We start from the raw sequence: 26,978 nt of genomic DNA, 5'->3' as shown, positions 1-26,978 counted from the left end.
GTGTACGTTTTCCCATTATTTCTTTTAATGTTTGCTTAGTCTGTACACTGTGAATCGGACACTTTTAGCAATCGATTGGTTTAAAACACGAACACGCTCCAGTCCCCCACCCCGACTGAGAAACACACACGCTGTACAGTTCCCAAGGGGCGCGACGAGGGCTTATCGCGGGCCGGACCCCCTCCGCTGTGGGGACGACAGAAAGGGTTCTATACATGTTTTAGTACACTTTGTTAACACAGGGGAATCTTGGCACCAAAGGAACCGCGCTCTGTGGCCAAAGGAAGAAAGGGAGAGTTAGAAAAGAAGAATTTATATATAAATGTATTTATATATCTGTATTAATATAAAAAAAGTCCTCTGCTAACACGATAACGAAGGGTCGGGGGTGAGTCGACGGTGTGACTCTTCATTGAGGCTGCTGGTCTGGGAAGTTCCGAGTCCTCCGGAATATCCGTCTCCTGGTTTGGCCAGCACGAGAAGATGATCCTGCCGTGACAGTCTTAACCTCAGAATCCCAAAGTCTTCAAAAAAATAATAATGGGAGGGCAGAAGTCGTTGGGACCTAGGGCTGTGTGTCTGGCGGTATCTGTTAAGATGGAGTATCTCCCCCAGTCCCTGCTTCACAATTCCAATACAATGAGGAGGGCAGGCATTGCAGGGAGGCTGTAGAACGTGGCATCTTCGCCGTGCACAATTCAGGGCTCGGAATCCAGCCAGGGGTATAACAGGCAGGGCAATGGGAACCCTCGATCGTGCTCTCCACACCACACCTCTCTGAGAAAACGCTCGCTTCCCAACCAGAAATGAAACCCAGACCCTCCCACGTCTCTGACCCGCTAAGTTCTTACCCACAGAGCTCAACCCAAAGCCCACTGCCTCCCGGACCCTTGGCTCTAAAATCAGATCTCTTCCACCTTTCCGGAGATGCTCGCCAGTCCTCCTCGGCTTCTCCGGAATCAGGACAGTGATGCATTTTGGGAAGCAGAATCCGCAAGCAAAGCTCAACCACTATGGAGAATAGAAACATATACTTGGGGGGGGGGGGCATGGGGGAAGAAGTGGCTCCTAGGAAGGAGGACTGCAAATCTTCCTTGTCGAAGAGTTCTGGTGCAACATGAACAGGGGTCAGGTGAGCCTGCATGAGCAAGCACTGCTTGCCTACCTCCTGCCGCAAAAGATCTGGCGTTCTTTCTGTTTTGCCCTCTTCATCCAAACAATTAAAAAAAGGAAGCAGCGAATGAATATCACTTTCTAATAATTCTAATAATGAGTGCTAAAAGGGTGTTAAGGATAATTAATCCCTATTAAGTGAAGCCAGGGAGGGGAAAAAAACCACTTTGAAAAGACTACGGTTTTCCATACATAGGAAATATGTCAATATTGTGAATGAGGTAAGCGATGCCTGGCGGAACGTGATAGAATCCGTTTTCTACCTGAAATTTCACAACCAACTGTGGAGCCTGTCTCATACATTCCAGACCTGTACATTATTCTGAGAGAATTTCCTTTGGAAGTCCACATGCTCGGGCCAAAGGGAGACAGTTTGGTGATCGTAAATTAGTGCTTTCCCCCAGGAGATCGCATAGAAACTATTCCCCCCCCCCCATTCCCCTCCCACCCCCACCCTCTCCTGGGTTTCCTGTCCAATCGGGAAACTATAATTCAACAATTCAAGGCATCACCTACTGGGTACGTTGCTGAGAACTCCTTTCATCAAGTTTAAAAGGCAGTCAGGCATACAGATTAAAATTTCAGGGTCTGAAACGTTTGGAGATTACGATTCCTTTCTGAAGGATCCCCATGGATGCAATGCTCAATTAAAAGGATGGAGCTACTTCTGAAAAGCAGGTGCGGCTAAAAAGAGTGCAGATTATTATTTTTTTAAAGTCACGTTCAAGTCTGCTGGCAAATCAGGAAGAAAATATGGAAAAGCCATTCCCGTATAAAGCAGACAGAAGTAGAAGCAGAAAGAGTCCACTGAATTTCAGCTACATGTTCAGGTTTTTAAGCTTCGGGATAAAGATTAAAAACGAAAAGGAAGAGCCGGTCCCCACCACTGCGGAAGGCGAGACGCTAGCCTGACGGGACCGATCAGCTGATCCAACGTTTTGACAGTGAGGTATCTTTTCATCTGCAAAAACCGCATGCCCCATCCGTCTCTCCCTTCCCTCCTCACGCATCTAGCTTGTTTAAATGGCACGCTGGAGCAACCAAATGCCACCCCGAACTCTACCCAGACCTCAACGGCAGGGGGAAAGAAAACTCTGCAGAGAGGCATGTCCAACGTAAGTGTCCAGCGGAGGAAGAGAGGCGCATTGAGAACTCTTTGGTTGTTTGTAGCACATCAGCCATGCCCTCCCGCTCATAGCTAGACAAGGATGTGTCCCACAATATGCTGAGAGGAGGAAAAGGGGGGGGGGGATCAGGAAAACACACGGGTAAATCAGAATGTTAGTAAAAATCTCCCCCCCCCCCCATATCATGTCAGTGTTTCGACTTCGGGGATGGTGTCCCATGACCGGACAGAGGATGAGGGTGATCTCATGAGGCATGCGGTCTCCAAAGTGGCAAGCCTGCATTTGACTGGATTGCGGGGGCAAGGGGTGCCAAGAAAGGGAGGGGCCCACGGCTCAGCCCTAGGAGGAGAGGGCATGGGAACAGATATCTCTGTGGAGGAAAAAAAAGGTAATGCATCACCTTGGCCTGGGACATGAGTGGTCACCTTTCAAGTTTGCTTTTTTTTGGGGGGGGGGCATGCACCTCTGGCCACAGCCCCTATTGCTGATCCTCTTTATTTGTAACTTGAGAAAAGGTATTGGGCGCTAATCTTGGAGGGCAGGGAATCATTTACAGTGGATGAAAGGGCACACTGGCTCAAGCAAGAATCTTACCGTTCTGGGGCACAGAGGGGAGGGTCCACGCCACAGTTTTGGGAAGGGACAACCCAAAATGCTCTCGCACTTCCTGCCTACCTTCCAAAGGCTGGAAAGGAGGAGTGTGAGATACTGTCCCCTCCTAGGACTGCACCGTTTGGGAATGCAGCTCGTGGAATCGCATGCCGGAATGCTCTCTCACATCCAGTTCTCTCTGCCTACGCAAAAGCGGCGCATCGGGGAGGCCGTGCTCAAAATCCCTTCTTCCCTGGCGGGCTTATACTTCCGCAAACAGAAAACTAAAAATATGCGATGGGGGGGGGAAGGGGGGAGAGACATTCAGATACGCGAGCCTCAAGTGCATGCCAAAGCGACACAAGCCCAGAGGACCGTCCCGTTTTCCCTTCAGCACGAACTGGTTCCAACGTTCCACTCTGGCTACAAGGGGACTGCAGAAAACACCCTGCTTGGGAACTCAGCGTGCCTCTGGTTTCCTTCATAGGCTTGGGACAGGAAGACTGCCACCCAGCCACCCGTGGCCTCTTTCCCAAAACGTCCCTCTCCTCAAAGCTATACTCGCTCTCAGTGGGAAAGGAGGGGAGGGCCATCGTTTCCCCACCCCCGCCGCCGCATTTGTCCTGGGGGAGCCATGATGGACGGGAGTCTGCCTACTCTTGTTTTAGGGAACGGAGAAACAGCGGGGCCCCGCACAGCCACTGTCCTTCCTCGTTAGGCCCCAGAGCGTTCCACCTCGGCGTTTGTGGCACCTCCCCAATCCATCCCCCAGCGGTGCCACTTGGCTTCAAACAAGACTATATGGCCCCCTCCCCTTATGGCTTACGGCAGCCTGGCTCTAGCCCCCTTCCTCACCCTCGGGCCACCCACCACACTTGCGGTTCCTCCCCCACTAGGGCTGCTGGTCCTTGTGGCTCCCCATGGCGGCGAAGCGCTCCATCTTGTGGATGTGGCGGTGCTTCTTGAGGCCGTAGGTGTTGGAGAAGGCCTCCCCGCAGGTGCTGCACTTGAAGGGCCGCCCGCCCTGGTGGGCCTGGAGGTGCTTGCTGAAGTACTTGGGATCCTTGAAGAGCTTGAGGCAGGCCCCGCAGCGCAGCTCGCGCTTGGCGTCGTGGGAGCGCTGGTGGCGCAGGATGGACGACAGGTAGAAGAAGCTCTTGGAGCAGCGGTCGCAGCGGTAGACCTTCTCGCCCAGGTGCACGCGCTGGTGCTCCAGGAGGTTGCTGCGGTAGCGGAAGGTCTTGCCGCAGGTGGGGCAGCGCTGGGGCCTGGCCACCACGTGGAGGCGCTGGTGCTCGGCCAGGCTGGAGGACTGCGCAAAGCGCTTGTTGCAGAGGGCGCACTTGTAGGCCCTCTCGCCCGTGTGCACCACCTTGTGCTGCCGCAGGTACCACGAGCGCAGGAAGCCGCGGCCGCAGACGGCGCAGCGGTACGGGCGCTCCTCGGTGTGGCACCGCTGGTGGCGCATCAGGAGCGCGGCCTCCCAGAAGCGCTTCCCGCAGACGGGGCAGGAGAAGTGGCGCTTCTGGAGGTGGGTGCGGCGGTGCAGCAGGAGGTCGTAGGCCCCCGCGAAGCTCTGCCCGCACACTGAGCAGGCCAGCGTGCGGCGCACCAAGTGCACGTACTTGTGGGTGACGAGCCCCAGGAAATGCTTGAAGGTCTGGCCGCAGATGGAGCAGGAGAAGCGCTCCCCGCTGGGCAAGGTGGGGTGGTGGTCTTCATAGGACGTCGTCATGGTGTCGCCGCCGGCCAGTCCATTCTCCAGGGGAGCTACGGCCGCCGCCGTCTCATCTGGGGGCAGGAGCCGCTCGGGGGCCGCCTGGTGGACCAGCTTGTGCCACATGAGGTTCTCGATGAAGCCAAAGCACTTGCCGCAGACGTCGCAAGGGTACGGCTTCTCGGCCACGTGGACCTCCTTGTGGCTCATGACGTGGAAGAGGTCGGGAAAGCGCTCCCCGCAGTCGGAGCACCCGTACGTCAGCCCCTCGGGGGGAGGGGGCAGCGAGGGCCCCATGGAGGTGAGCGAGGGCCCCATGGGGGGCAAGGAGCAAGGCAGCTGCAGCCGGTGGATCTGCTTGTGCCGGGTTAAGCTCTGCGGGTAGCCGAAAACCTTCCCGCAGATCTCGCACTTGTAGGGCCTCTCCCGCGTGTGCACCACGTGGTGCTTGCTGAGGTGGAAGGACTCGCGGAAGCGCTTCCCGCACACGGCGCACTGGTGGGGCTTCTCGCCTGTGTGGATCCGCTCGTGCCGCTTGAGCGTCTCCCTCCGCCCGAACCCGCGGCCGCAGATCCCGCAGCAGAAGTTCTTGCCGGCTGCCGTCCCCACCAACAGCGGGTGGGCCCCCAGGAGCCCGTACGACGCCGGCTTGGTGTCTCCCTCCGAACTGGTGGCCTGTCCGTCCTGGGGGAGGAGGTACGCCCCCGGCGGCAGGTAGGGCAGGCCAGCGTTGGCGCCGTCCTTGGGCAGCTGGGCTCCCTCGTGCTGCAGCTGCCGATGGCGCAGGAGGTTCTGGGGAGCGACGTAGCCCTTCCCGCAGATGTCGCACTTGTATTCTGGGCGCGGGGGTATGGTTCCCGGTGGGGCGTGGGTGGCCTGGTGCTTGAGCAGGTAGGAGGCGTCCCGGAACTCCTTGCCGCACACCCCGCACTGCACGCGCAGGAGGTCCGAGTGGGTTCGGATGTGGCGCTTGAGGCTCTCACGGCGGTTGAAGCTTTTCTGGCACACGGAGCACGAGAAGGGCTTTTCGCCGGTGTGGATGATCTGATGCTGGTGCAGGTGGCTCGGCTTCTTGAACACTTTCCAGCACAGGGAGCAAGTGAAGGGGCCCTCCGTCTGAGCGATGGCGGCACCCAGAGCAGAGGCAGCCGCCGCCCCGGTCGGGGCTGGCACGACCTGCGAGTTGCTGCTTTGGGCGGGAGGTTGGGCAGCCCCCTCGGCACCGGGAGCAGCCGCCGCATTGGCTACGGCAGCTGCCGCTGCAGCCGCAGCAGCGACGTTGGCGGCAGCTGCGTTGGCCGCCGCCATGGCATCCTCGCTGTCCTTGTGGCAGCGCCGGTGCCGGATCAGACTGGAGATGTGGTTGTACGTGCGCCCGCAGGTGGTGCACTCGTACGGCCGCTCGCCCGTGTGCACCAGCATGTGCTGCACCAGGTGGGACGACTGCTTGAAGGACTTCTGGCACACCCCGCACGGGAAGCGCCGGTCGATGAAGTATTTCAAGCGCCGGAAGTAGTTCTTGTCGTCCTTGATGGCCTGGCTGTCGGCTGTGACGGAGGAGGTGGCCTGCGGGGGCGCCTGCCCACGCTTCAGGCTGTTGAAGAGGTGCTGGTGGCCCGAAAGGTCCACGATCCCCCACTGCGGAGTGTTGTAGGCCGCTGCGGCGGCGGCGGCAGCGGCGGTAGTATCAAAGAGAGGCTGGCCCGTGGGCGGGACCACTGCCGGAGCGCTGTACGGGGGCTGCGGCTGTTGCGGGGGCGGCTGCTGCGACGCGGGGGCCCCGGGGTCGGGTTTCTTGACCTGAATGTTCGTCGAAGAGGTGGAGGAGGAAGAGGAGGAGGAAGGCCCCTCGGTTTTGGGCTTAGAAGTGCGACGGTGGGAGGGATGCGGTCGAAGTGAGCCGGCGGGGCTGCGGTGGGCGGCTGGGCGTACTCGTAAGGGGGCTGCGGGCAGGGGAGGCTGGCGACCGCTTTGGCGTGCTCGTGGTTATACGCCTCCATAGGTTCAAAGCGCTGGTGGTTCAGGAACTCCAGGAAATCGAACGGGTAGCTCTGGAAATGCACACCCTCGTCGCTCGCTGCATTGGCTTCCATCTCCGCCCGGGAGGGGGCACTGCCTAGACAAAGAAAGGAAACATACCGTCAATAAACATCCACATGCAGACTATGAATATCCAGTTTCTCCTCTGCGGCAGCCCCTTGCTTTTTCAGGCCTAATGATCCTTTATGCCAAGTCGAGTCCTTTATCCAGCACATTCAGAACTGTCTACTCAGACTGGCCGTCGTTCTCTTTGGCAGACCTTTTCAACCTTTTTGACCATGGAGGAGCCGCTGAAATAATTTTTCAGGCTTCGAGAAGCCCCGGAATTGCTGTCAGCTGGCCATACCTCTCTGCCACACCCTCCCCAGAAGTTGCATGTCACCAGAGATGACATCACCACCAGTGTTAACAGGAAGTCTTGAGGAGAACTTGGGGGGGGGGGATGTAGAGACAGAATGTGGTTTCAGGTACGAATTGGCATGCAGCCTCAGCTCACTCTCAGGCACAGAAGCAAGAGGGGAACAATGGAAGAGGCAGTAATGGATTTAAACTTCAAGTACAACGATATAGGCTAGATATCAGGAAAAAGTTTTTCACAGTCAGAGTAGTTCAGCAGTGGAATAGGCTGCCTAAGGAGGTGGTGAGCTCCCCCTCACTGGCAGTCTTCAAGCAAAGGTTGGATACACACTTTTCTTGGATGCTTTAGGATGCTTAGGGCTGATCCTGCGTTGGGCAGAGGGTTGGACTAGATGGCCTGTATGGCCCCTTCCAACTCTATGATTCTATGATTCTATGTTCCCTAGCTCGTGGCCGGAGGGGAAATGTTGCAGACCCCCTCCAGAGCCCCCACGGACCCCTGCTCTAGTGTCTTGGGCAAAGGTTTTCCACCTCACCTCCTACCTGGTCCTTTAAACTGGAGATGCCAGAGACTGAACCTGGGACTTTCTGCATGCCAACCAGAGGCTCTGTCAACTGAATCGCATCCTCACGTATTGTGAGAAGAACATGCAATTAAAAGGAGCCTAATTGCTATCTTAGCTAATGAGGTCTCTGAAGCATCCATAGCTCATTTTATGTGGCTGATTCCCTGTCAGATGTTAGATATCCCTTTACTTTTATGATGCCAGCAGGGTTCATCTTTTGTCCCTTCTAGATGAACACTGGGATAAATCCTGTGATTTATGGAGTTCTACTCACTGTTAGACTATTGCAGTTTTAAAAAAACGAGTTATGAGGATGTGGCTGGAAATTTCAGTTCAGCTGTGAATTCAGTGATTGAAAAGATGACAGGTAGGTGTGAGTTAGAAGGCATGTGAGAAATCAGCCTTTCTTGAAACCCTGGGGTGGCAGTAATTTTTTTAAATTTGTTAAATGTATATCAGGCGATACTACAATATGTGGTCATGTTGACCCACCCAGCCCCTCCCAAAATGGCCAATGATGGTCCTGGAGGGGGGTGGGAAGGGAAGGGGCTGTAGGTGGGGTTCCTGACAGTGGAACAGGCTTCCTCGGTAAGTGGTGGGTTCTCCTTCTCTGGAGGTTTTTAAGCAGAGGCTTGATAGCCATCTGACAGAAATGCCAATTCTGTGAATTTAGGCAGATTGTCAGCGGGTGGGCACAAGGGATTGTGTTGGTGCTCGGCTCTTGTGGCCCTTTCTTGTATGCCCGGGAAAATGCCGACCGCCACTTTGGGGCTGGGAGGCGAATTTCCTCCAGGGAGTCTTGTTTTCGGGCGGGGGGGGGGGGATCATCTGAGCATGAAATTGGGGAAACTGTGGGTGGGCCAGTAGTTGTGAGTTTCCTTCATGGTGCAGGGGGTTGAACTAGCTGACCCTGTGGAGGTCCCTTCCAACTCTATGATTCTATGATCTCCTCACTGTTTGTTGCCCACCACGGAGCTGGTTCTGAACGTGGTCTAAATTCAGACGTAAGGCTTTCAGCATGGCCTGGGGCAAGGCTCATTCTGCTTCAGCCTCTCAAGGTGATTATAAAACAAGACATGAGCCCCACGATAAGAGAAGGCAAGGTACAGATCTGGCTATAAACTACTTGCATGGATTTGCAGCGTGAAAGATTTCTGGCCCCAGCTTTCTGCAGCTTGTAGCTTTCAGTACAAATGTGCCTGCTTTATTTAATTTCTATACCACTTAATTTCTATGACAAGCAGGCTTGGGTGGTTTACAAATTGAAAACTCAGTTAAAACCAGTACCGCCACCCACCTTCTAAAATACCAGGCTAATTGGACTGGGATGGCCTAAAATAAGTGGCGGGGGGAGCCGAGGAGGAGGAGGAAAGCCCATATAGTTTTCACATAGCTATGGCCTCAGCCGTAAGCCTGGCAGAAGCGTCCCCTTTTGCAGGCCCTGTAGAACTTCGGAAGCCCGCAGGGTGAACATTCTATGCATCTGACAAGGTGAACTGACTCATGAAGGCTTATGCTGGAATAAAGGTCGTAGGCCTTTCAGGTGCCCCTGGGTTTGGAAAGGTTTTGTTTTTGTTTGCAACAGGCATCCTGTAACAACCTGGCCTGCATGGCCCAGGCTAGCCTGATCCTGCCAGATCTGAGAAGCGGCAGGGTCAGCCCCGAGTAGCCCGTGGAAGTCAGGGTCACAGTGGAAGTCAGGCTTCGAGAAACCCTGGAAGTGGTGGGATCCTGCAGAATATGGATGGGAAGTATAGCTGTATCCACACCCTTCCCCCCCCCTCCAGGTCCATCACTGACCATTTTGGGAGGGGGAAAAGGCAGGACATGACCATATATGGTCAGATCACCCGATAATTTTTTGTAAACATACAAAAAACATTTTTTGTAAACATACAAAAATTAATTAACACCCACCCACAAAACCCTGGTCCACTGCCTTGAAAATGCAGCTGCGATTGGACAGCGTTTGCCCCCCCACCATCCCCATAACTTTCACTGCCATTCTCCATCGCTATTCATGTAACATTAGTTGTTATTCTATGTAAAAGCAGAGCTGGCCATTAGACCAATCAAAGAAGACTACTTGGTCAGCAGCTGGGCAAAGTGCTGAATTATAAATATTTTAAAGCATTAACCCAGAAAAAGACACATAAATATTGTCAACAGGTTATGTTTACACTAGCTACAAAAACAAATTGGCTAGCTTATTGTAAAACAATGAAACTGTATTTTAAAAAATCACAATGAATTATTACAACTTAATGTTAGATAAGGCTTCTAACAAATGCAAATAAACTGCCTGAAAAGTTGGAGAAAACAGTCGTAATGACTTTTTTTTTAAGTTAGGCTACCCAGAAAGATTCCCAAGTGGTTCCCTGCATGTATGCTGTTGTACTCAGTGCAAGATTTGAGTCCAGTAGCATCTTACTAAGAACCACTGATACCTTAATCTCAACCATTGGCCGACTGCCTCAAATTAAAATAAATCTGGCAGAATTCTGGAGCACGACCAGTGGTAAAAAGCAGTCAATGGCAAAGTAATGAGCTACAATGACACAGAGGAATGCTTGGGAACCAGGTTTCCAGGATTTCTGGCTGGAGGGGCAGGGTAGAGAGCACTGCCACAGGCAACAATGTTAGCCAGAATTCCTGGCTAACCGACTTCATTTAATGCCAACAACATACTAGAAGCTATACTAAGCCAAAAAGATACAATGCCTGCTCTACAGCTACATTAAAAAACTTAGAAGGAACAACATAAACACTTGGAACAGAAGAACGGAACTGTACATTAGATGGACGGAGGGGGAGGAAGTTTATATGGAGTTTTTCTCTAACAGGAGTCTCAAAGTTGTTAACAGTCACCTTCGCTTTCCTCTCCCCACAACAGACACCCTAGGAGGGAGGTGGGGCTGAGAGCCTTGAGGTTACTGCTTGGTCAGAACATCTTTATCTGTGCTTTCAAGAGCCCAAGGTCACCCAGATGGCTGCATGTGGGGGAGGAGGGGGGAATCAAACCTGGCTTGCCAGATTAGAAACCGCAATCCTTAACCATACATCAACAACATGATTACAGAGATGGGGAAGAGAGAAGACAAAAGTGACAAGGAAGGCACTGATAAAGAGAGGTCTACAAAAGAGAAGCTGGGGAACATTTGTTATTTCAGGTGGGTGTCCCAGTCCTTTGGTGCAAGCAGGACAGTCAGGAACCAAGCTTTCTAAAATAAAGAGCACTGAAGGATGGGAAGTCTGATTCCACAGTTCCAAAGAGAGTAAAAAATCTACTGCATTTAATTGAAGCCTGCAGGGCCTGAAGCAATGGCTCCCGGGTTCTGTCCCCATGTCTATTCTGGTTCCCTAGATAACTGGCACTCAAGCAACATGCCCCATTGCTGGTTTCCTCCTGCACTTTTGGACAAATCCTTGGAGATTTCCTGTTCAATGCAAAACACGGAGTAGCATTAAAATGCCAAGAGATGATCCCCAGTTTTACTGTTATTTGCAACACACATTTTCCAGTTCAGGAATTAATTCTCCACAAAGTCAAGCCTGTAGAACTGGGGCAATGCTATCACGTCACAGGAACCTCAAAAGTATGCTGTTGGAGGAGTGCGGAAGAAAATACTTCCATGGAAAAACTGCACCTTTCTTCTGGATGAAGACGAGTGCAGTAAGATCAAGTATCAGAGCCAGTTTTCAACTGATGAAACTGTTCCTAGTACACAGAGGGGCAAAATTACAGTGCAATCCTTAGCTCTATGCCCCCCACCCTAATGACTAACAAAACAGAATAAAGGACTCAGAAAATGCAAATTTGCTCAATTCATACAGGTCAGAGAACACAGCCCCAATTCTGCACCACAAGGAGATATCTTGATGCTGTACAAAGCTGGGTTTTGGGCGGGGGGGGGGGGGACGACAGCAGAGAGCGCTTTGGATGCTTCTGATGAAATGTGAGTGGGGCAACCTCCCACACTTGACAGAACGAGACGGGGACAGCTTGATGTTGACAGAGGCTGGCTCGGAGTCACAGAAACAGTCAGGAGATGGTGCAGTGTGTGATCTCACGGGTGGGAAAGGAGACAAGAGAGCTCTGAATATGGAGAATGCTGAAGGCTAGGAGGCCTTTTGTTGAATAGGGATAGGAGGCCTTAAAAAAAACAAAAACAAAGATAGAGGCAAGGTGAACACTGAAACACGTCAGAATTGTAGTAGGGGAGTAGTAAGCTTCCGGGGGGGGGGGGGGTGTTTCCATGAAGGAAGCAGCTCCCTCCTGCTGATATATAGGTCTGACCGAAATTAAATGGGGTTGGGGATATTGAGGAGGTCAAGGCAACACCTTGTATTCAGAAAATGCCTGCAGCATTTGGAAAGACGGGAGCAGGGCATTTAAGAATTTAATGTACAGTGAATTTAAGAAGAGGACGCTTTATGACACTGACATGCTTTATGACATCGTTGGCATCATCTGGGCATGGAATTACGGTCAGAGTGGGTGGGCGGGCATCTGTGAATTTCCTGCACCGTGCAGGCGGTTGGTCCCTTCCGACTCTATGATTCCATGAGATAAAATAAGCTTGGGGGGGGGGGGTGAGCACCGTTTAACTTGGGAGGCCAGAGAAGGGGATACTGATTTCCCTTTATACAAAGACACGCAGCAGATCCAAGAAAAGCAGGTCCCGGACTGCGAGAAAGGCAGCTATGCAGATCAGCAGATCGAGCAGCAACCTAGTCCTGTGCTACCCGTTAAAGCTCAATCAAGAGAGGTGCAACGCAGAAAGCAACGGAAACAGGTGAATGCCTCGGGGGGGGGGGGCATATAGAGGGCGTGTAGCAAAAGCAAGAGCAGAGGGACTACCGGGGGGGGGGAAGGGCTGGGACAAGCGGGTCGGTCCCGGGGCTCTGCAAAGGGCCGGGGTGGGGCACCTCCAAGGAGGGGGGGGGCGCCCAAGGGCGTTATCCGGGGGGGGGCTTGCAAGGCTCCTCACTCGCAATACTGCACGAGCGGGGGGGGGCAGTTCCCAGGACAACGACTGGCCTAGGGGTGGGGGGGGGCACTCACCGACGTGTGGCGCTGCCCCAGCCTCCTCCGCGCCCCGGGCCGGGGCTGGTCCCTGTGCGGCAGGATGGGAGTCGGGGGCAGCCCCCAGGCCCTCGCCCCGCCCGCGGGAGACGCGGGGGGCGTCGCTGGTCCCGCCGGGGTGGGGGGGCAGGGGGGGCCCTGCGAGGCTGCAGCTCTCCCAGGCCCGACCGGAACCGGAAGCCTCCCTCCCGGGCGAGAGCCCCGCTTCCTGCCCTCCCAGAGTACCCACAACCCCCCGCGCGTCCTGCTTCGCCTCCGCGGCCCCTCAGCTTCGCTTCCCGGAGTCCTTCGCGCGCGCCCGCGGGCTGGCTCGACCCACAAGCCTTTGCGGCGGCCGCGCTCTCCCCGGGGGGCTCTGGGCTGCCCGCGAGGCGCGCGGGCGGGTGCAAAGCATGGCGAGAAGTAAAGACCTTTTTTCAGTGAGCCCGAAGTCGTATTCAGGAGGGAATTGTCATACTGCAGATTTAGGATGCTGTGATGCTGCTTTGCTACTCATTGACTGTCTCCTTATAGCTGTGCTCTTGTGATTTTTGTCCCACTGCCTGAGTGAGTGTGCCTGTGCAGAAAGCTCGCGCCTTGAATAAATCTTGGGCTGGTCTGAAAGGTGCGCCTGGACCCCCCATTTAGAATCATAGAATAATAGAGCTGGAAGGGACCTCATGGGTCATCTAGTCCAACCCCCTGCACTATGCAAGACACTCACGACCCTGTCGCTCATCCCCTGTAACCTGCCACCCCCTTAAGCTTCCACAGAATCAGCCTCTCCGTCAGATGGCTATCCGTTTCGTTGTCCATCGTCTGTAGTTTCTTTTTTATTGAGATAAATAAATGCAGGACTTCAGCCAGAACAAGCGTATTGAAAGCTTGGCAGGCTCTCCAAAGTATAAAAGTGTAATTCTTGTAATATTTTTTTAGTCTGCCCTTCCTTAGCTAAAGGAAGCTATTCTGGGAGGGGGATCCTAGGGTCTGGGCTGGGGGGTTATGCAAAAGCTATGAAAGTATGCTTGGACTGGGAGCTTTGAAGAATCAGTGTGGGCATGTGATGAGGAACGCAGCCCTTCCTAAAACAACAGCTCCCTGTGCCATTTCATGACTGTTTTTTGTTCGTAATAGAAGCTTTGTGCAACTTCTAGCGTAGTAAAGATGTAGGTTGCTGTATAAGGTGTGGAAAGATACATCTGTATTGAAAGTGAAATGACCAGAGGTTGTGCAGGGCTAAAGACTGCACCCAGAAGGTGAATAATCATTTTTCTTGACAAAAAGCCAATTCTATTGCAATTTGATGAACGTTAGCAGCCATCCATAAAGCAGTACCTTTGGCCTACTAAGAACACTGGGAGTCCGTCCTTGAAAGTGTTTAACTGGTGTGGAATGCAGTAAGAGTGCCAAGAGTCAGGGCTGGGGGTTATGGCTCGGTAGTAAAACATCTGTTTATGCAAAAGATCCTGAGTTCAGTCTTTGGCATCTCCAGTTAGACTCAGACTCAGAAAACCTTTATTGGCATACAGCATCTCCAGGTATTAAGGATCAGGTAGTAGGAGAGATGAAAGGCCTCAACCAGAGATCCTGGAGAAATGCCAATCATAGTGGGCAATACCAACCTTGATAGATTCAGTATAAGACAGTTTCATGTTTTCATGAGATCCCAAAAGGCCAAGTAAAGGCCTTGCATCTGACATGTCATGATTCAATTAACATCAGCTGCATATTCAATGAGCATCAATTCCCCCAAGCTCTCATTCCCATTGCACACTACAAGACTGAAGCCCCACAACCTAAAGAACATCACAGAAATATCATTAACAAGATTTATTAAAAGAAAGGTGCAAAAGGTTACAAATATAAGACCAGTGCAAAGCAGAAAAGAAAATAATAAAATCTAACTAACCTAAAATACTTATACAGGCTTTTTGGTTCTCTGATCCAGATATTACCAGACCAGACTGACAAGAGTGGAGGGCATTTCAAAACCCAGGAGGCAAGTCTTCTGGCCAGGCAGGGTCCAACCTCATCAAAAGGATGACCCAAAGGTACAAACTAGAATGGATCATTTTTTTTATACCAGACTGTCCACAGCTGGTCAGCCTGGTGGATCAATCAGGGGTGTTGCTAAGGTTTATGACCAGGTATTTCCAAAGCAAGTATGTGCCCATAATCAAGCAAATACCACCCACGCACCCAGGGTTCCTTGTGGTAATGAGATGGAATACAAGTGCAAAACTCCCCTCTGGTCTCTGGCCTTGAAGTGCCCATGATTTCATTTGCATCTGTGTCCCTTTCATCCCTTATCTCTCTTTCTCTGAACTGCAACTCATCATGACTGTTTCCCACAGAGGGCCTTCGATAAATTACGAGGTCCAAAAGGCTGAATCCCAGGATTCTGAAAGGCCAAGAAACAGCAAGTAAAAAGCCAGGGTGTAATTATGACTGTTGCTGACATACTAGGTTGCTAGAAACTACAGCCATCAATGAGGCGAGTGATCTTCCAAACCAATGATCTGGTTAAGAGTAGAGGAACACTAATCTGGAGAGCCAGATTTGATTCTCCACTTCTATAACATGCAACCAGTTGGGTGACCTTGGACCAGACACGGTTGTCTCAGAGCTCTCAGCCCCAGCTACCTCCCCGAGTGTCTGTTGTGGGGAGAGGTAGGCGATTGTAAGCCACTTTGAGACTCATTTGAGTACTGAAAACCTGAGTACAAAAAAAAAAACCCTCCTTTTTTGATGTATCTGGCCATCCCATTTCAAAGAGGCTGGAGTTCAAATAGGTGCTGAAAAGGACCACCAGATTATCTTTCCTACAAGGAAAAGTTAGGAATTGGAGCATTTTCAAGCACACCCCCCCAACAACAACTATCAAAAGGAGATGTGATTGAAGGAGAAAGTGAATAAAGATTCCCATCCCCTTTCCCTCAGTTGTAGTTACCTGAAGAAATCGATGAGCAAAAACCAGTTTTTCTCCTCAAATTACCAAATTTACTGTCATAATGTGTAGTCTTAGGTGGTTTTCAAATGTATGGAAGAACAGCCAATCGGTAGCTATTAGCCACTGCTGGAAACAGGACAGCAGATAGGTTGGATCCAGAAGAGTTCTTCTTGCATCTCTTCTTATGCATCTTAATGTGCACACAAACTTTCCCAACCCAGAAACACAAAAACCTGAGCAGAATTAGGTTTGTTTATTTTTAGTGTTTTTTTTAATCCACTTTTTGGCCCAAAAAATCAGGCCCTTAGAATGGTTTTACATCATTTCATACATAAAAAATACAGTTATAAATACAATACAATATTAATAAAGGAACCGACCAGAGCCTTTGGGTTTTGAACAAATCTAATTTGTTATAGTTTTCTTTGGGCTTCATTGTGTGCAGGTAAGTGGGTAGATTCAGGGGTAAGGTCGGGTTACTTCACCAGCTCCTAACATCTATTTGTCCCAGAGCTAAGGGTTCACACAATGCTTGGCAAGACATGTCAGCACAGGGATGCCAGCCTCCAGGTGGGGCCTGGGGAGCTCCAGGAATCATATCTCCAGAACACAGAGATCTGTCACCCCTGGAGAAAATGACTGCTTTATATATATATATATGTATATATATACATATACATATATATATATATATATATATATATGTAACCCGCCTTAAGTCTTAGGAGAAAGGCAGGCTATAAATTTAAATAATAATATTGTTATGGCATTATACTCCCCTGAGCATCCTTCCCTCCTCAACGCCCACCTTCGAAGCTCCAGGAATTTCCCAACCCAGAGTTGGTAACCCACAGATCAGTGTCACAAGCAGAACTTTTATGTCATCTTAATGCCATTGAATGGTTTGAGCAGTATCCGGCAGGCAAGGAGGCTTCCTCAGAAGCAGAGGAGCCCACTTGGTAGAGTGGTTAAGAGCGGCGGCTTCTAATCCATTGAGCCGGGTTTGGTTCCCCGCTCCTCCCCATGCTGCCAGCTGGGTGACCTTGGGCTAGTCCCGGTAATGCTGTTCTTACAGAGCAGTTCTCTCAGAGCTCTCTCATCCCCATCTACCTCGCAGGTTGTCTGTTGTGGGGAGAGGAAGGGGAGATGGTTGTATGCCGCTTTGAGATTCCATCTGGAAGTGAAAAGCGGGGTGTATAAAACCCAATTCTTCTTAACAGGCAGGCCCCACATCCCTCTGCTTCAGGAAGGCATGTTTACACAGGAGTCAGGTCCCCCTGGCCACCAGCAAGGAATAGGATAAGGCTGCCAGCTGCAGGTTGGTAAACACCTGGAGGTTTGGGGATGAAGCCGGGGGAGGTCAGGGACCTCAGTCACGTACAATACCATATAACCTACCCTCCAAAGCAGCCGTTTTCTTCTGGGGATGAGATCTTTGTCGCCTGGAGATGAGCTGTAATTCTAGGGGATCCCCAGGTCCCACCTGGAGGCTGGCATCCCTAGAGGGAGGGGATCTACCCCCCCCCATCCACCAGTAACCTACCCTGCCATTTCAAAGAAACACATTGGCATGGACAGTCTTTCTTGTGGCGCTAAGTGAATCGACACCGAGGAGGCATTTGTGTATCTTAAATTAGGCACCAAAACAACACGAAGAGCCCTCCCGGAGCATGACGAGTGGGGTCATTGATGCCCCACAGAAGTGGGGTGAGGGGGCACAGCTGGCACGAACGAACATTGAACAGAATATTGCACCAAGCCAACCCTACGACAGAAGTCCCCATCGCTCCTCCTCCTTACTTCCAACGGTTCATATCTCTGTGCCCAGGGGGAAAAGAAAAACAAAAAAACAGAGATGCGATAGCATGTTTTCATTTAATCCATCTGCAGTCTCTGTGCAGCCAAGGCCTTGAGGCCCTTCTTAACAAAGATTCGGCTTGTAACAACCCGACTGTGCGCTCAAGGTGGTTTCCATGGCAACACAGATAACTTGGAGGTCCGGGCATACACGAGAGCCCTGGAGGTAGTTCAAGGCAAGAGGCCAGCTCTGATTCGAATGCCCTCTTCCTCCTCCTTCGTCTCGTCTCATGCCGTCGGCTGGGGGAAGGAGGCTGGGAGCTCCTCTGCCGGGAACAAAATGTTGCCGGGTGGATATGTGCCAGTTTGGACACAACATGGCCTCGATAAAGCAGGCCGCCATCTCTTACAGAGCTGTAGCGTTACTGGGGGGGGGGGAATGGACAGCGAGCGGAAGGCAAGGCCCGAGCCATACAAGGAAACGGCAAAACTTAGGTGGCTTAATCTCCAGTGGCAACTTGAATTACAGTCAAGCAGGCTTTCTCAACCAGGGATTCATGAAACCCAACCCTGGAAGGGTTTGCAGAATGGGTGGGAGATAAATAACATTTCATTTTTTTAAATTTGTTAAACATTTATCAGATGATATGGCCTGGTATGGTCATGTCAACTCCCCTCTCTCCAAAAACGGCCAATGATGGGCCCTGGACATCTTTGGTAGCTTCCCATCCAGTTACTGACCAGGGCTGACCCGGCTTAACCTGTGAGATCTGAAAAGAACAGGTTAGCCCGGGCTGTCCAGCTCACTGGGAGTAATTTTAGAGGGACATTTTTCTATAGCACCCTTTTTCCCGTACTACTACCTATGGAGGAGCACATAAATGGCTGCAAAAACCCATCTCGTGGCAAAAACAGAGTTCTTAGAATCTTGGAATCCCTTCTAAAACATGAAGATATCATGATTTGAATTCGCATGAGTTTAGAGCTGGAGTAGGAGACAATTTTAATTGGTGTGTGTGTTGCACACAGCCATTCTCTCTCACTCACACCAACGTGCAAAAGTATTTCCTCTTATGCACAATCATTTTCCCTCTCACACCAACAAAAACCATACTTGTGGTCGAGCTTTCTGCATGCCCACTCAGTGCTTAAAGGAGACACGCAAAAGGTATCACCTACAAAAAGAAAGGTTTGTGTATTCGCATGCCCCATTCCTACATAAAGACTGCACAGGTCACATCAGCTCACTGCTTTTTTGGAAAGATCAGGGATGCATGCATTGTTTTGTTGCATGGTATGCTATCTTGTTGGGACAAGAAGCACTGAATGAATGCAGCCAACACATTCATTCATTCATTCATTCATTCATTCATTCATTCATTCATTCATTCATTCATTCATTGCTTGAGACTGAATTCACAAGGCAGCTACTCCAGAGGTTGGGCCATCTGTGAGCAAACTGCAGGTCTGACCCGCTGCTTTCTCTCTGCTGCTGGAAACCAGGGTCAGGAATATTTCCTGATTCCAAGGAGAAGGATGGTGTGCACGAACGGCTTGCCACATGAAATAGCTACGGCGTCAGGACTGTGAGGAGGACCTTGAATAAGACTTGGGCCGAAGAACGGAAAGGAAGCAGCATATCCAAGGCCTGTTCATGGGCAAAATGGAAATGCTGAGATTTACTGGCTATCGCAACAGCGAAAGCAAGAGAGACTTCCGAATTAACAGAATGCATGGAAGTGACCCTAGATACGTGGCCTTGGCTCTTTGGGAAACAATGTCACTGTAGATTTTGGTTGGGCTCAAGCAAAGCAGCAGGCAGGCAGAAGAAAGGCAGCTCAGCCCAGCTCACAGTTCTCAGAACATAACCATTATCCTCCCAGTCTGTGCAAGCCAACGTCTGAGCACCAGCTCTCAAGACATTCCAGCACAGTTCCCAAGGAGCCAAGCTTCTCAAAGTCTGGGAGCAAGAGCCAAAGGCCTTTGACATCAGTGCCCTTTTTGCCTTTTAGCAACTCCCACCTCCCTCTTTGAACGTCACCATCTTGGTCCTTCCACCGGCAGCATCCTTGCCCTGTACTGCGAGAGCCCTTTTGCCTTTTGCCAGGGCCATGCCTCTTAAGGCGTGGGGTAGGATCCCGTAAGCAGGTATTAGGCTCAAGGTCTTTAGGGATTCCCCCACCCCCAATGTCTAAAGTTGTGAGCTGGACCAGGAATCATCAGCAGTCACCAGTGTCCATCTGGACCAGCCCTCGTGGTCTTCCTCGGAGTTTTGGTTACCTGACCTTCAAGAATGTTGTCTAAATAAGAGTAAAAATTAGAAGGCGACTCCTCCGTTGGCCTGACATTAAAGGGAGGGTTCCTTGCTTGGCTTTGGAAGGCCAAGAATCCTTGGGGTCACAGCATCTTTGCTGGCACTCCATAATTTGTATTATTTGACATGGCTTCCTGCTCAACCACAAAGAGCTCTTGGAAATAATGTTTCACGAAGGATTTAGGGCCATCTATAGGAGAATTTCCTGCATCCTCCTAAAATAGTACTTTTCTGAAATTAATTGGGAGAGGCCACACCATTTAAAGTTGGGGGTCTAGATGTAGTTTTTGGCACATCCGTTCTTATTGGTCATGATTTTTCTTTTCAAGGCATGTGTGACACCAGAGCACAGCAATGACCGAACACCACGATCCTGCACTGAAAGTCATGCCAGACCAATAACCTTTACTTGTCAGCAAATGGTACAATATAGGCCACCTCCACTTACCCATGATTGGGATGAGGGACAAGACAGACTCCTGGGCAGTCAGGAAGGGGACCCTGGATTCACTTTCTTCTCCACTCTTTATTTATTTTATCTCATGAGTGCGTTGAGTGTATTTATGAGCCACCTTCCTGCCAAAACAGTAAAGGCAGTCAAAGACTTAATTTTTTTGGCTCCCTCTTAGATACGAATCCAACCAGGTCTAAGCTGATTCCAGCCCCTTCTAACACCTGCTGAGAAGCACATCAAAGAATGCACACCACTCCACTTGCGCTGAGCATGTCTGCTCCCTTTGTGTCACATTCCAGGTGCGGACATTATCGAACAACCGGGGTGCTTTTGAAACTTAGACCACTTTTCTTAGGACCGGAGGGGGTGGGGGAAGGAGGGCAATTATTTTTTGTATGCGTTAATTCATTGAAATGTACGCAAGCCAAGAATGTCCCATTGAATGGAAGATAATCTTTTTTTTAAAAGCAGTTTTTTTTTGGGGGGGGGGTTGAATAATCGAACAGGTGTCCACCACAGGTCAAAAGTTTCGTTTTGGTACAACTAGGGAGGGGGCTTTCTTCTCAGAAAACTGCAACGTGCTTAAGGAGCAAAAAAATCTCCAGCTGTTCTTGCTCTACCCTGTTACGGAACAGTGTCTGATACGGCCCCTCGATCCCTGAATAGCTCTGGGATATCACGACACACCTGGGATATCACGACCACCCATTTTCCCAACCAGCGGAACGTCCTGGTCCGCCACGCGCTAGAAACACTCCGTCTCGCGGCTCCCTTAGACGCCTGCCACGGAAGAGGCATTCGCTGAGATTCAAGCCCCGGCAGGGAATGGCAGGGCAGAGTTCATGCCCAGTCCGGCTTCTTCACGGGTATCCCCACCACTTGCATATTTATGGGGGCTGAATCTCTCTGTCCTTGACCGGTTCCATCGCCGGCCGATGGGACGTGACGGCAGGCGTGCCGCTTCCGGCGCCACCTTCTTCAGGCTCCCCCCAGTGGCTGCCGTCCCCGACCCAGTCCTCCACGGGGTCGTTGGCCCAGCTGCCCTCCAGCTCCTCCGCCCCCCAGCCCCCCGTTCCCGCCACCACTTCGGATTCCCAGTCCCCAGCCGCGGCCCAGCTGCCGCCTCCCTCCTCCACGGAGCGCTGGTAGTAGGTCTCGCGGGCGTGTTTGCGCTTGGCGTGCCGGCGAAGCGTGTTGCGTTCGGTGAAGCGCAGCCGGCAGATCTGGCACTGGTAGGGCTTCTCCCCGGTGTGCACCCGCTGGTGGCGCAGGAGCTCCCCCGACTCGCGGAAGCCCTTGCGGCAGACGGGGCAGCTGAAGGGCCGCTCGCCGGTGTGGATGTGCTTGTGGCGCTGGAGGTGCGAGGAGCGCTTGAACGCCTTGCCACACTCGCGGCAGACGTAGGGCTTGCTCTCCGAGTGGGTGATGCTGTGGCGCTCCAAGTCCGACTGGTACAGGAACGTCCGCAGGCAAATCGGACAGAAGTACAGCTGCCGCGGGGGCGGAGCCGCCGCCAGCAGCTCGGGCTCCGAAGATTGCATCTGCCCGGCCTGCTCCACCTCCTGCCGGGAGACCGTGTGAGGCACCCCTTCTGCGTCGATGAGCACCAGGGAGCCCTCCTCCGCCACGTCCCCTTCTCCCGGCTGGCCACGATGCTTTGCAGCGGATGGCTGTATGTTGGACCGCCCCCCTCGGTGCCTGGTCAGGGCCGAGTGCAGCTTTGGACCCCAAAGGGCAATGCTGTAGATCTCGGGGTGGGCGGGCCGGTCCTCTGCCCCCAAGTGGTTCTGGGGGATGTCATGATGGAGCGGGGTCTGCGTGTAGTGGGCCCAAGGCACCGGGGGGCAGGTTTCTATCATCTGGTGCTCAAGCCCGATGCCAACATGGTTCTCTGTTCTTGGCCAACTACTCCCGCTGGGCACCAGCACCCGAGCCTTGGCCTGCAGCTCCTCCGGATGCCCATCACCCCTCTCGACATGCCACCTGTGAGATGGCTCCATTGGGCACCAGGAACAAGAGCGCGTTCAGCTACCCGGACATTGCTGTGGAGACGGGAGAACAGTGAGAACCACGCACAAGCCTACCTGGAAGCATGTGCACCCCAGAAATGCCTTCCGTCCTCCTAGGGCAGGGGGGGGGGGGTTAAGCTGAGGCTCTCCAGATGTCCATGGACTACAATTCCCATGGGACATCTGTAGAGCCACAGTTTGGCCCACCCTGTTCTAGGGGCAAAACGTCTCTGATCTTTGTCCTTCAAAGCACGAGAACCTATTGGTGTAGGATCGCCAGGAGGCTAGCGGAACAAAACTATAGCAACAAAAAGCACTTAAACACTTTTAAAAACCATGTTCTGCAACCCTTACCTAGGATTAAGTCTACTTAAGCTCAGTCTATGAATAAAATTCAAAACTAGGAAATGTACTGACACTTTCACTGAAGTGGGCTCCGGATGTAAATTAAAAACCTTGTGCTGTGTGAGAATATGGCCATACACACACACACCTGCCTTAAACCTGCGTACACCAGTATTTCGATGCGTACACTGATTTAGATATGAATGTGCATGCAAACATGGGTGGACAATGTATATGCAGCTTCAATGGGATGTGGAGATTCTTACGCCTGGTATCTTCCTTTCTCAATGCAAACGTGTGTGTCTATATGCCTACAATAGATTTGGGACCATAACCAGATACCCAAACAAGAGTATGCGCACTGTGGCATTTGCCCTTGGGCGCTTCCCAAGTAGGTATGCCGTCGCCACCAAATCTATTAATTAATTAGTTTCAACGCTGGTAATGTAGATTAGCTCTCCTTTGCCCACTGGGCCACACACCACACCATGCTGGCTGAAGACTGCCTTCATGCGTTCTTTCAGTCGGCGCATGTGGATAAAGTGGGCATTAAAAACTGCATGAGCAATCCAAAAGGGAATCACGAATTAGCAAAACATAGAGTTGGAAGGGGCCATACAGGCCATCTTGTCCAACCCCCTGCTCAATGCAGGATCAGCCTAGAGTTATTCCAGGGGTGTCCAGATATCCAGATATCCATGGACTACAATTCCCATGAGCCCCTGCCTGCAACAAGCTTGCAGGAGCTCATGGAAATTGTAGCCCATGGACATCTGGAGAACCACAGTTTGGACACCCCTGCAAAGAAAACAGGAATGTGACAGGAAGGGAGGAGGGAGATCATCATATCTATTACAGAATAAGAAGTGAGGGTGGGCAGATGGATACAAGAATTGTTTTGCTGATGTCCTGAAGGTTTGTGCAAACATGACAATTCAGTGTAAGTGACACTTCTGCAAAGTACATTAGAATAGTTCATAGATGTTAAAGGCTGGCTAATCCCTGCTGGATTTTTAGAAGATCTGATATGTGTCCCACAAAGAATTCTCACAAAACTAATTCTCCACATTCCTATGGGGCTCCAGAGATGGTGGATGCCAGCAGACGGAAATCATCTTTGGGGAACGCTCTCTAGCCACCACATCTACCAAGAGGCACATAGTTGCAGCTGTCTGGCAGTACAAGGACTAAGCACAAAAGCTCAGGGTTTAAATCTACCATCTTCTTTTTGCCTCACCGTACAGCTCAAATTCGCAGTCCTATAAATTTCCCCTTTCCATGCGCCACTTACAGAGACATGTTCACGCACAGATTAGAACCCGCAATGAAATTTCGCGCGGATCCAAGATTTCGTCATAATCCGAATTTTCGAATTATTCTCTTGAGATTTAACACTGACAAATACTTTTTAAAAATACAGGTCTTGCAGCTTCGGCTTAAGACAGTTGCGCTGTGCATCTTATCGCCCGTTTTATGCTTCGTCTGGAAGGTTCAGAAATCTACATTATCCGGGATCCTCCACTAGAAAGGCTCAAGAGGAAAATGCATGCCTGCAGGCAGGGGTCGTCAACCTGTGGTCCTCCAGATGTCCATGGACTACAATTCCCATGAGCCCCTGCCAGCAAACGCTGGCAGGGGCTAATGGGAATTGTGGTCCATGGACATCTGGAGGACCACAGGTTGACTACCCCTGCCTGCAGGAGTCGAACAGGACTAGAGACCTAGCCTAGGACTTTAGGGACTGGGACAAGAGGTCCCCCTCCCTCCTCTTTCTCTATTTAAGCTACAGGTTTGGACCCTGGGAAGGGAGAGAGAAGCAGCCACCCCCTTCCGGCTCAATCCATGGGGTCAAACCCTGGCCAACCCGCCCAGCGGCTACCTCACTTCACCTGAAGGGAGCCTTTGGCAGTCTCTCTGCCAGTGAACCTTCCAGAATCTTGTGTCAGATTCTCGAAGCCTCCGGAATAGCCCCCCTCTCCTGTGCTTGACTCCGGGGCTGGCTTTGCTCCCCCGGGGGAGGGAGAGAGGGCCTCTGGGCTTATGAGGAGTGCCCTTCCCTTCACAAGCCCCCCCTTCCAGCTCTTGCCATTGGGAGGGGAGGGGGAAAGACAGAGCACACGAAACAATTAAAAGGGCTTCCAGAGAGGTTTGGCTGCCAGCCGGTTCAAAGGAACCCCAGGGCATTGTCCAGTTCCTCAAGGACTGGCTCGGAAGCGGGGAGCAGAGGCAGGGTCTGCAAAGCAGCACCCAAATCTATCCACCCCTGCGGTGGGCTGTCACCCACCCAGCCCCGGCGACCCCGTTACCTGTTTTGCATGGTGATCTGCTGCAGCGGGAGGTTTCAATGGGCCGGCAGCGGGTGGCGAGGCGAGGCAGGCGAGAGCGTCCGGTGGGGCGGGGGCGGGGGCGGGGGCGGAGGGGGCAGCGGCGGCAGAACAAAAGAGGCCGGCCGGCCCGAGCGGGGCATCTGGGAGGCGCGCGGACCCAGCAGCTGGAGCGAGCCGCCAGGGCGATCCCGTCCACTCCCAGGCGGCGGCGGCGGCGGCTCCCGGGTCCCAGCGCCGCAGGAGCCCGTAGGGCTCGGGGCAGGCGGAGTGGCGGCGGCGGGCCTGTGTCTTTAAGAGCCGCCTGCTTTTCCCCGGCGGAGAGGGGAGAAGCTGCACGCGGCGGAATTCCCCCCTTCCCAGCCGGCAGCTGGAGACGAAACGGGGGACCCCGGGCCAGGCTCAGCGGGACCGTCCCTCGAGGGCTGCGCGGCGCTTCACCCCAAGGGGGCTTCCCCGTCGCGCTTCTCAGGCATGCCCCCGCGAGGGAGGGAGGGAGGGAGGGAGGGAGGGAGGGAGGGAAGGCAGCTGCTTCGTCCTTTGCAACCTTAGAGGGCGCTTCACCGGTTGGATTTCGGCCCGCCGGGCGGCTGTCAAAGGATGTGAGTCTGGTTTGTAAAAAAATACGTGGTAGGCGTCCATCTGCGCCCGCCTGGCCCCGTTCTGAGGATGCGGGGTGGGAGGGCGGATGGACTGCGCCACGCTGGACCGCATCGGAATGGCCCTTTGCGCTTAAAATGGCCCTTTGCGCCGGCTCAGCGAGTGCAGGGATCCCACCACTCGACCCTCCTCTCGGGTGCTGGGCTGGTTTTCTGTTTCCGAGGGGCGTTTAGCACTGAGAGTTGATCTGGTGTCCTGCTTAAGAGCGGCAGCCTCTCATCTGGAGAACCGGGTTCGGTTTGCCGCTCCTCCTCCCCATGCAGTCAGCTGGATGACCTTGGGCCGGTCACAGTTCTCTCCGAGCTCTCTCAGCCTCACAGGACGTCTGTAGTGGGAAGAAGGCGGGAAGGCGATGGCCAGTCCCTGTGAGACACATGAAGCCAGTTGGGTGACCTTGGGCTGGTTTCAGTTCTCTCTGAGCTCTCTCAGCCTCACCTGCCTCTGTGGAGAGGAAGGGAAGGCGAAAGTAAACCACCTTGAGAGACTCCTTTGGGTAGTGGAGAATGGAGTACAAAAAAACCCAGCTTCTTTTCTTCTTAACATGGGGGAACATTCCAGAATGCCTGTCGGGATGCTGGCTTTGTGAATCCTGCACTTGTGAATCTGCAGTTCTCAAGGGCAGGCAGACAGCTGCAAGCCGTGCTGCATTTTTATTCATTTCTTGAGATATTTAGAGAACCCCGCTTCTCTCCCCATAGGGGCCAAAGCAGTTTGCAAGCATGGTCCCCCCCCCATTCTGTTTTCTCAACAACAGCCCTGCAAGGGACTCACAATCACCCGACCAGCTTCGATGGCAGAGTGAGGACTGGGACCCCTGTCTCCCAAATTCAAGTCCGCCACTTTGTCTACAACGTCATCATTTTGGGGGTCATTTGTTGTTGTAACAACTTTTTTTTTTTGCTTTTCCCAAATCCCCCCTGAAAAACAGCACAGTGGACAGCAGACTGAACTACAATCTTGTTCGCTGATTTTTGTTCAAACTGCACACGGGGACATTCCTTCCTTGCAGCCTGAAATTGCACAGTCCTTCCCACCACCTCGGGGCTCTACAACTGCATCCTGCTATACGTGCGGACGCAAGATTCAGCTCTGGAGGACAGACATTTACTAGTACCTGGCATCATTATTAACAATGATCAGATGGGGAGATGAGACAAGGAATCATGCAGGTAAACAGAAGCAGGAAGCTGGTGTGGGAAATTTCTCCAAATATGAGCTGGCTGGTTCAGTTCTTTCATCTGCTGCTAGGTGGCCTCAATTTCCCATCTGCAATTCGGAGAGAATAACACTGACCAAAAGATCACAAAAGTATGTTTGTGTGGCGCAAAATGCTTTTAAATTGCCACCTGCACATCCTCAGAGAGCTCCTGTGATTTTAAGCGCTGTTTTACGGTTATGTTGCAGGTTTGAAAGGCTGGGATGTGTTATTTTTAATCTCTGTCTAACATGCAATTCATTTTAAGCTCTTAATATTAAAACATTTAGAGAA

At 52.1% G+C, this 26,978-nt stretch overlaps 2 protein-coding genes and 1 long non-coding RNA gene across 4 annotated transcripts; 1 reads left to right on the top strand and 2 right to left on the bottom strand.

Annotated features, from left to right (window-relative positions):
- Positions 1 to 7: 7 nt before the first annotated feature.
- On the bottom strand, positions 8 to 12,906 carry ZNF865 (zinc finger protein 865). The gene is given in 3 exon segments (XM_077314534.1): positions 8 to 6,483; positions 6,486 to 6,724; positions 12,637 to 12,906. Coding segments are annotated over 2 exon segments (2,916 nt in total). The 5' UTR covers positions 6,702 to 6,724; positions 12,637 to 12,906; the 3' UTR covers positions 8 to 3,783.
- LOC143826149 (uncharacterized) lies at positions 12,081 to 26,978 on the top strand. 2 transcript variants are annotated; one of them, XR_013227017.1, is made up of 3 exons: positions 12,081 to 12,367; positions 14,585 to 14,687; positions 26,418 to 26,978. It is a non-coding gene; the product is annotated as an uncharacterized LOC143826149 (long non-coding RNA). The 2 variants fall into 2 exon arrangements; XR_013227018.1 differs by lacking the exon at positions 12,081 to 12,367 and adding an exon at positions 12,903 to 13,059.
- LOC143826072 (uncharacterized) lies at positions 16,263 to 24,940 on the bottom strand. The gene is made up of 2 exons (XM_077314656.1): positions 24,812 to 24,940; positions 16,263 to 22,193 (listed from the first exon to the last, which is right to left on the bottom strand). Exon 2 carries the CDS (start codon positions 22,149 to 22,151, stop codon positions 21,039 to 21,041), a length of 1,113 nt encoding a protein of 370 aa, XP_077170771.1. The 5' UTR covers positions 22,152 to 22,193; positions 24,812 to 24,940; the 3' UTR covers positions 16,263 to 21,038.

Source organism: Paroedura picta, chromosome 16 (assembly GCF_049243985.1).
Source record: "Paroedura picta isolate Pp20150507F chromosome 16, Ppicta_v3.0, whole genome shotgun sequence".
NCBI lineage: Eukaryota > Metazoa > Chordata > Lepidosauria > Squamata > Gekkonidae > Paroedura > Paroedura picta.
Note: the sequence above shows the minus strand (reverse complement) of the source record. Positions and strands in the feature narration are given on the sequence as shown.